Source organism: Sinocyclocheilus rhinocerous, unplaced genomic scaffold (assembly GCF_001515625.1).
Source record: "Sinocyclocheilus rhinocerous isolate Xijiao unplaced genomic scaffold, SAMN03320098_v1.1 scaffold218, whole genome shotgun sequence".
Taxonomy (NCBI): domain Eukaryota; kingdom Metazoa; phylum Chordata; class Actinopteri; order Cypriniformes; family Cyprinidae; genus Sinocyclocheilus; species Sinocyclocheilus rhinocerous.
In genome coordinates this window covers 443,671-453,654 of record NW_015664181.1, presented here as the reverse complement: position 1 = coordinate 453,654, position 9,984 = coordinate 443,671, and the positions used below count along the sequence as shown (strand labels likewise).

General features: G+C 36.6%; 1 protein-coding gene across 2 annotated transcripts in view; it reads right to left on the bottom strand.

Moving 5' to 3' along the window:
- Positions 1–8,566: 8,566 nt before the first annotated feature.
- Positions 8,567–9,984, bottom strand: part of LOC107729733 (protein Wnt-2b-A-like) — a 12,348-nt gene continuing 10,930 nt past the window's right edge. The window contains exons 5-6 of one of the 2 annotated variants that reach the window (XM_016540405.1): positions 8,852–9,113; positions 8,567–8,762 (exon numbers count right to left, since the gene is read on the bottom strand). In XM_016540405.1, coding sequence (XP_016395891.1) covers positions 8,884–9,113 — 230 coding nt within the window. In that variant the 3' untranslated portion in view covers positions 8,567–8,762; positions 8,852–8,883. Of the gene's footprint in view, positions 9,114–9,984 lie in introns of both variants that reach the window. The other variant, XM_016540404.1, reaches the window with a different exon arrangement.

Below are 9,984 nucleotides of genomic sequence, written 5' to 3'. Positions count from 1 at the left end.
GGTTGTGGTCATGAATATCGATCTGTTTATATATGATAGTATGTTGTTCTACAAAATGCCAGATTTGGATGATATTTTTTTAGGCCAGTTCACACTAAGATATTATGATAACTATATAACAATAAAGTTTTAAATATCATTATGTTTACACCACAACTATAACGGTAACGGTATAGACTAGAGGAACAATAATGTCAGAATCACTTTTAGAAAGATTTTAATAATCCATCCTGCTTTAATAAAGAGCTCAAGTATTTAAAGCGGCAGACTGCAAACCTTCAGTACGCTTATACAGAACATTATTGTGCGTTAAAGTGGACACTAATAGTTACAGTATCGTTATAGTTCTCTTTATAGTTATAGTTCTTGGTTTTAATGGGTAATGGTTCTGGAGATGATGAAATCATGTTGCACATGTTCACATAATTGTCAGGCAGAAAAGACTTATCAGAATGTTTCACCAAAATACTGAATGTTAAAAACATGGGCAGGACATTTTAATGACACTTACAATGCCAATCACATTGGCGTTGTTAAAAAAAGACTTACGCTATAGGGAAGTAACCAAAAGAATAACAAAGTGCAGTAAAACTGCACTACAAACCAGTGTGTTCATAAATAAGATAATACATTAAAATAATAAGACACAGCAATTTGCAATATCAAGCAGCAAAACTAGTTGTTTCTGTACATCTAAAAATAGCTGGACGCGGATGAGACCGGAAGCCCGACCCATAAAATTTACAAATCCCGCACTAATGGGAAAAAACAAAGTGGTTAACTTAAGTAATTCTGTTTTATTTATATAGCATCTTTCTAACATGAAAAACTGCTTTAACGAGATAATCATAGTCATATTTTATCTTTTATGCCTTTTATGCAGGAATCATGTTATTTGTATTCCTAAACGTTTTCTTGTATTAATACTTAAATTTGGCGGGCTTGGCGGGCTTTGTTTTCAAGGCGGCAAATGTATGTTGCGCGCGGGAGGCATGTGATGCAGAAGGCAGGTCAGTACAAAACATTCAATTAAATAAATACCCTTATGTTTAATTAATACACGCAAGGTGTTGCCATTTGTCTCCTCATCCACCTTTTTAACGTAATAGCGGACGCGGGCATTTTTAACGCTAACGTTCAAGGTTTCCGATTTCTGCTGCTTCCAGTTATTTCAACTGTAATGTTTATTCTGTCGTTTGACTACTACAGTTTCTCAGTATGTCATTATTCAGGTGTAAATGATTATCCTGACAGAGAGTTATCATGTTATATTCGAACCGTCTTCATCATAGACATTAAAGGGCAAGAAGTTCCTGAGGATTATGTTAGTGGTTTTTTTTCCTGTTATGTGCCACCTTGAGTTTTGTAAGTATTTTCTGATTGATTTAACTTTTTTTCTTCTGTATATATGGCTACTGTAAATAGTAAACATCAGTGGGTTTTACCAAACTGTAAATAAACACACTTCTCCTTTAGTTCCTGTCCTACTGTGAGCGCTGCCACCTCTGATGTGGGGATGGAGTCTTCTAACTGGGTTTCATCATGAATGCAATACTAGCGTAATCCTTTCTGCATATTGTACAGTAGGCCTATACACTAAATATGGCATATGCATATACTAAATATAATATATACTATTGTTTAAAATTAGTATGAAGCAGTGCTAAACATTCTATTGTTGTTTGACCTCAGGTTACTTCAGCAAATTACATCTAATTATAATAAAAAAAACTTATTTTGTATTACACTGCTGTTCAAAAATGGGGGTTCTGTAAGATTTTTTAAAAGTTTTTGAAAGAAGTCTCTTATGTTCATCAAGACAGGGTTCATTTGATAAAAAATAAATAAAAATGGACTAAAACTGTAATATTGTGAAATATTGCATTTTTTAAAACTAGTTTCTATTTTAAAAACTATTCCTGTGATGGCAAAGCTGAATGTTCAGTATCATTACTCAAGTTCTCAGTGTCATGCAATCCTTCAAAAATAATTCTGCTGATGCAGATGATATAATATGCTCAAGAAATATTTCTTATGGTTATCAATGTTGAAAACAGTTCTACTGCAAAATAACAAGATTAGAAATACATGTAGTTGTTTTTAACATTAGTTTTATAGTTTCTTAAAGTCATGTGTGTTATTGCCTATGATGGCTGCTGAAGTTACACGGTGTTGTTCAAAATTCTTTCCCAGGTTTTGCTCCAGTGTCTTTAAAGCGCAGCTATTCCTCTCAACATATTTGGCATGGACATGGATGTTCACAGCTACATATGAGACGAATGCATAGTGTCTGATCATCAAAGGTCCCGCTACCACCTGCTTTCTTTGGCAGTCGTCCATACAACGGTCAGATGGGGTCATGCAGGGTCTGTATGAAGCTCCATAAGGTACTGCATGTAGAGTAGAAAAGAGCCAAAAAAACCGGTGATGTTTATCCAGTGTTTATAATGTTTATTCAGTGATATATTTACAAACAAACACTGCTTAAAGAGGTTAATGTCCCAGAAAAACAACCTGGCGAATGCCTGTGAAGGATGAGGGCATGTTTCGCTTGATATCATCGCAGGCCTTGACAGAGCTGGTGGCCTACAGCTGGATTAAGTACATTTGGGGGTGTCTTAACTGGCGCTCTCCAGGGGTCTGGATTTGTTCAGGTTGGCAGTTTACTGCAGGCTTAAGCCTCCGAGTGTAACAAAAGCTAGTGACAGCCAAGCAAATAGTGTTTGCAGCAGATACTATCGCATGAGATCCTATGCAAATCTTTGCTGTGTTAAATTAAAGCTGTGTCTGTATTACAGCATATCATGTCTCTCTTATATTGCCTTAGTGCTTACTAAGGGGGCGTTTACACGACACTGTTTTCAACTAAAAATTTAAAACTTGTGTTTTGGCCATTCATTTACACCACAACTGCATTTTGGGGAAATGCAAAAGCGCAAACTTTTGAAAACTGGTTTGAAAGTGCAACTTTTTGAAAATGATACCATTATTGTCTGTGTAAACTACAAAAATGCAAATTTCTGAAAATGGTGTCATCTTGCATGTGTGTATTGTGTTCAGTCTGTAGGCATGCGCAAGTACTTGAAGAATGCATATGTGCGCAGGCGTGTAGTGTTTCTTTAAAAAGTGATATTGCCAATTACAGCATTTTAGTCGTTTTTGCGGGTATCATTTTGACAGTGTTGCCATCTGCATGTGAAAATTTTCAAAAACGCAAAGGAAAAAACTTCCACGGGTTTTTTCCCCAGTAAAATTCTTAGGGTATCTGATTTTAACAGTACTTAAGTATTTTACTCATACTAAATGTAGGCTCAACGATGCACTAGTCTAGTCCTCAAACACCTCAAAATTGCAATAAATCAAGGTCGACACAGCTTCTTAAACTCTGAAGTCTCGGTTAAGCTCAAGTACTTAAAGGGGTCATCGGATCCATCATCTTTTATATGTTGTTTGAACTAAAATGTGTCTTGGCAGTGTGTGTACACTGTCTAGTCCTCAAACACCTCAAAATTGCAATAAATCAAGGTCGACACAGCTTCTTAAACTCTGAAGTCTCGGTTAAGCTCAAGTACTTAAAGGGGTCATCGGATGCAAAATTCACTTTTATATGTTGTTTGAACTAAAATGTGTCTTGGCAGTGTGTGTACACGGAAAAAAATGTTTCAGGGCAAGTTATTTATTTTTCATTGGCTCAATAATTAAGCAATTATTTAATTGATGAGTGAGCATTAGTAAAGAACACCTGCTGTTAACAATGTTGAAGATGAACTACTGCTCTTGATGAGTGAGCATTAGTAAAGAAAACCCGCTGTTAACAATGTTGAAGATGAACAACTACTGGTCAGGCTTTTAGACATAAAACCGTATCACATAATCCTCAACAGTGGTAACTCTGCTTCAGTGTTACTTTAACACTCTGTAGATTGGGACAATATGTACTCTGAGCAGAGTTGATTTAACTCTGGGGATTTTGCTGTGTATAATGATAAAAATCCCAATAAATCATAAGCACTGTCTCAGATCAAGCCATTCACAGATTCTTGGCAGAGTGACATCACACAGACCCAGGCCACTCCCACGATTGTTGACTGACACTGGCGTTTAAGCATAGACCCACCCTGACTGAGCTGTCAACAGTCCGCCATTGTTTCGATGCCGGAGCAGGTGTAGACAAGAATGTCTCCTAAGAAATAGAGGTGTTTAGTTGTTGGATGTAATAATGAACATAGCAGTCATCATTTACTCTCGACATCTGAGCCGCTGAAGACGCAGTGGATTTCTTTTGCTTTTGAGGGGAAAGCGCCCCCCATTCTACCTAATCAAGTCTATGTTCGTGTGAATCATTCGTGATCCGGCTTCACCTACAGAAGCAGTGAGTATAAGGTTCTTTTTAATGAATCTTTGCAAATCGCTTTTCCTAATAATGTGCTAGTTAGCAAGTTCCACAACAAATGTGGCTAAAGTTTACAGTCTCATAAGAACGGCTCGTCACCCCAAGGAAGAGAAGGGCGGGGTGAGCAGAGCTCATTAGCATTTAAAGGGGCATGCACCGAAACAGGCCGCTGTGAACAGAGTTGTTTTTGACAGGGTAAAAAGGGTGTTGTTTTACACTACCATTGAGAAATTTTTACCAAATTATGCTATAGACTTTTCATTAAGACCCTAAAGAATCATATCAACTTGTGGAAAATGGGCATCCGATGACACCTTTAAAAAGGGCACTTACGCCAAAATCAGTATCATTCTAAAAGCTCTCAGCCATGTCCTCATCTCATATGCTGTATGAAATACATGTGATTCAGCAACTACCTGCACTCGCATTCACATAAAGTAGCCTTGTTGACACGTTTGGGTGAGTAAAGGCAAAACACAAGATGTAATACCTTCAATGCTCTAGATGGCGATATCACTTCTTTTGTAGCAGAAATACACTGTTGCAGAAATAGTTAGGCACCATGTAAAATGTAACCTGTAAATGCGTTACTCATCACAAGTGTATTGGTGTAAAGAGTACATATATTTATTCAACAATGAAGTCAAGTAGAGAGTAAAAGTTGCTAATATTTTTAATTCTCAGTAAAACTACAAAGTAGCCAAAAAGATACTTAAGCACAGTTGCATGGCAAATCCGAAGGTCTGGGTAGTTGCTAAAATGTTGCTTGCTATTCTGGGGTGCGTTAAGCTAACTAGCATCGTAAGCTAACTGGTCGTTAGTTCCATTGAACTCTATTGGTAACAACGGAACTTGCGACCATAGTTCCTTTTGGGAAACGCACCACTGGCTGGTTGCTAGAGTACTGCTATTAGGAGTATTTGCAGTTGCTAAGGTGTTTCTCATATCTCTTCACAGATCTCCATCTCAAAACGTCTTTAACAAAAATAAAGAGCTCTGATTCTACTCCCTGTAGTGCTGCTGTGCCTCTGTTTTGGAAGAGCTACATTCTTGCCAGCTGACTCACAAGATAAGAGTTTTTATGTGTTAATCCAACGCCGCCGGCCTGTAAGCTCCGTCTGACAGCAAGCGTGCTAACGCTTCCACCCACCCGCTTCTGCGAGCCAAGCCACACTCGTCCCCAAAGGTCACGTATATATAACGCTTATCTCCCTATAAATCTGCCCTCAAGACCAAACACTTGCTGTGGATCTGTGGGCTAAAGCCTGCAGTGGGAAGTACACCGTTCCCAATGCGGCTTTCTTGTATGAGCAAGAGTATTCGTAAGGACGCAAAAGTATTTTCAAGTGGTGTAGTAGTAACCAGTACTTTGGTTAGTACTTGGTTTAGTAAGAGACTAAAATAATATTTGCTTATGCAAAATCCAGTGAATGTCATATTTAGTATTGTTTGCCATATGAAAATTTTAATTAAAATTGCTTAGAAAAGTAATAGCACACCTCGCTTGAACACATACATGATTTAAGGCAAGATATAAGTTTTTTCATGCATCTGTCAATTTTGAGATTAGTCTTTTTGAATTTTCATGAAGTATTTTTTCAGACTAGTGGAAAGAAAACATCCAAAACACACTTTTAAGTGTTTCTTTTATAGCACTTTATCTATTTGCGTCTGTAGATTTCAATTACAGTCCATATAGAGGTGGGCGATATGACCAAAATCTTATATCATGATGTGAAAAATTTTATTTCACGGTAATGACATATATCACAATATAGCTGTCACTGCCCGGACACAATATGCTGTTACACGTGTTTTCTTTCTCAGCTGTTTGCTTTCACTTAAGGCCTAAACTGCTGTTTATGAGGATACTTGCAAAGATGGGTATTTTGACACATACAAGTGTGTGTATTTAACCGTTCAAGGCCTATAAAGCGGCAAAAATAACTCTGTTCAATATGCACTTTGAGCACTGTCTTCACATGTAGCGAAATAAGTTCTCTTTCACTACTGATTGCATTTCAATGGCTTAAAATCACTTGTTTTTAAACCACAATACATAAAAATGCATGCAAACGAAAAGTTTTCATGACCACGTAGCACAGCAACATCACATGAGCGTGTAACCGCCATAAAGACGGTTAAAAATAATAATAGTAACGGTTAATCGTGTCTATGAGCCAAAAATCTCCACTTCAGCAGCATTTACATACACCAGACTTTACAGTTTTATTCCTATCTATATTCTTAAGGTTCTTACAGAAGGATTTGTTCTAAAAATGTATGCAAATTATTGCATATTTAATTAGATAACACATAATTTGCATATTCAAACATAGCAACTTAATGTAATCAATCAACTGGGGAATATGGTGATATCTATTGGTTAATTATTTTTACCCTATTCAGCTGGGGTGTCCTATAACATAATATTCAGGTCCGCAGCACAAACAGTTATGTGTTAAAGTGTAACATTTAAGGTTATAGGGTTTGAAAAACTCATTCGCTACCCTATTTCTTTTACCTATATTGCTTCATTGAATTTTTAAACAAATTTTTAACCTCAATATTAACATTTTAAAATCTAGTTGTTCACGTTTTTTTCATTTATCTAACTTTGAAACAGCTGGTTTATTTTCAGCATAACAAGATCGGTATCTTGGACAATTGACTGAAAATGAATGCAGTTGTAAAGACCACACACATATTGGGCTCTGAGGACATGATCACGTGACTCGACGAATATACACAAAGTCTTCGCCAAAGAAGAAAACTTTTGACTGCTATGTTAGCTTTCAGCGCCTTGACTCTATCAATACGTCCTTGTACGGATTAGTGCGCTAATTAAAATGTTAGCCGATTCTGTTTAGGAACATACATAAATTTCAACACTAACCACATAGTGGTTACGCGCTGCCAAGGGGGTAATTTTACAATGTTCAAAAGTAAACATACTCTGACATGTTTTCCACAAGTCTTTCTCAACACAAGTTTTTCTGGCAAAGACAAGGTGTGAGGTGGAACTGTTGAACAACGAAAAACATAATCAGACTAGCTGTGGGAAATTTCTGACATTCCACAATTGGAAAAATGTATCTTTGGATGAGTTGCTGAAAATGAAGCAACAATAGAGAGCTATTGGCGCCCTTTGAGACTTCAATCTTGATATAAGAATTACAGAGGTGAAAGCAAATCTGGTCAAACAGCTACAAGCAGCTCTGTCTTACAACGTGACACAAATTAGAATGGCTCGAGATCAGAATCGCTTGTGTGCAGGGGCCAAAATTAACACTCGTCGAGTGCCAAAAATGAGTAAACATTGGGTTTGGCGAATTAATAAATCTAAACAAGTTTTTTCAGGAACTGCAACATAATACATGGCTGAAATCAAATAGTGAGAATGATCATCTGAATTTTGATTATGGCAGATTTTTTTTCTTCAGTTCTAATAATCAATAATATACAGTACAAACTAATAATTTAGAAAATTCTTTGGAAGTTCATATATATATATATATATGCTGTTTGGATATTGCTTGTATAGCAACGGCTTTCCTTTTGGGCCTCTTTCGTCAATTGTAATTTGTACAATGACAAAATGAACTTCCACAGTCTTTACCTGACAAAGTTTCAGGTTGCTTTTGATTAATGGTGCCACCATTTTGGACATGCATTACTGACCATCGTGACAACCCAAGCGCTTCGTTCACTCATCCATCTTAACAGCAAATTTAGAAACAACCATGTTGTCAAACCAAGGAGCTTCATTCAGTGCAGCAAAATGAATGGCGAAGAATGCCAGTCATGCTTACCTGACTATTTTTGCTGCTCAATCTCAGTAAGCTGCTGTCTTATTTTAGCAATGATTTGACATTTAGAGTGGGTTTTACATGAGGACATATATGAATATATAATATATATGAACATATATATGGACATATATGAAGCAAGCAGTAAAACATTAATTCATCGAGGCCATTTAGCTTCAGAGTTTTTTTTGAATGGCTGTTATTTCTTGAAGATATGGTTTATAGTTGCTACTAACTACCTCAACCCAAACGCAAAGTATTTCAGAGATTTGATGCAACAAGCATTGAAAACCGGTTAATTCAACAAGCTTGTTGTAGCAAATTTATGCCTTTTTTATTCTCAGAAACTGCACAGATGTATATAGGCACAGATATTATCAGTAAAAGGTGTTTACAGTTTGAAAATAGTGAAAGGATTGTGTCCTGATCACAGTTCATTCTATTAAACACCAGACAATGCCCATTGTATGATTTCCCATGACACCAACCGTCTACCAGTGCTCCAGACTGGCCTGTGATCTCTGCGCTTGCATCATTGAAGGCGGGTAAAGTTCAGGGTTCTGCAAGTGGAGATCAGAGCGTTATAGTCAGAAACTACACATTCCACAATGCGTTGCCCCACTTCAAAAACCTGAGAACAGAAAAGCACCAGTATCTGCTGATTGGTCATGGTCATGGCAGTCAGGTCAAATCGAGCCAGTCGGGTTTCTTATGTGGTTTACAGGTGTGGACGTCCACTGTTTCCTCACAGTCCCTGCACTCCACAGCGCAGCACCACTTGAACTTGCACTCGCATTTGCTCACACGATTTACACGCGTGGTGTCGTACCCGCGGCCGCAGCACATGACCTCGCAGCCGTCCATGCCTCTGGAAGACTTGTTACACACCCGTCCTGCTGTACCCAGAGAACCTGAAATATAGATGCAGAAATGGAACACATCAGGGTCATTATTTTCCATTTAGTAAAATGATTCCATTGTGAGTCTATAGGCCATTCACTTATTCAATCAAGATCTTTTTTCTTTTGAAAAATATTACATGGTAACTATAGTTTTTCCATGGGGCAACTGGGTATTTTCAAGTCTGGGTCATATATTTGTTCACCTCAAAACCAAAAAAGAAACAAATAAATTATAATAAAATAAAAATATAAATTTTATTTATTTTTAATAAACATTAACATTTTAAAAGCTTATAAAATGAAGCACATTTTCATGATGATTAAGCACATTTCTCTTGCGTAGTTGTCATAACTGTAATGTGTCTGAGTGCTTTATCTCTGATATTTATCTATGTGTCATATCAATATTCTGGTGGTTCTCATTACTCTAATAATTGTAATAATTTTAATTATTACTGTATTACAAAAAATATACTTGAAGGCAATTATTTTTATCTAAACTGGCAAATACTACGATGTATAAATTCTTTAGAATTTAATGCATCTTTTTTTTGCATTGCATTGCATTACACTGCGTTGTAGTAGGGCTGGGCGATATGGGCAAAAATTCATATTTCGGAATTTTTTGGCCGATTTCCGATATACGGTATATATCTCTGTATTTTCGTTTTTGTATTTGGATTTTAAAAATCTGTATTTAGTATATATATATTTCACTTACCGCCCAATGTTATCCAACAAAACAATAAATATTAAAGGCTATGAGAACAAATAAAGTGAATGTAACCATGTAAGCCTTTATACTATGTGCAAAAAAGGGTTAAAATCACATTTCATTCTAACATTGTAACATTGCAATCTAAAAACAAAAATAAGGCTT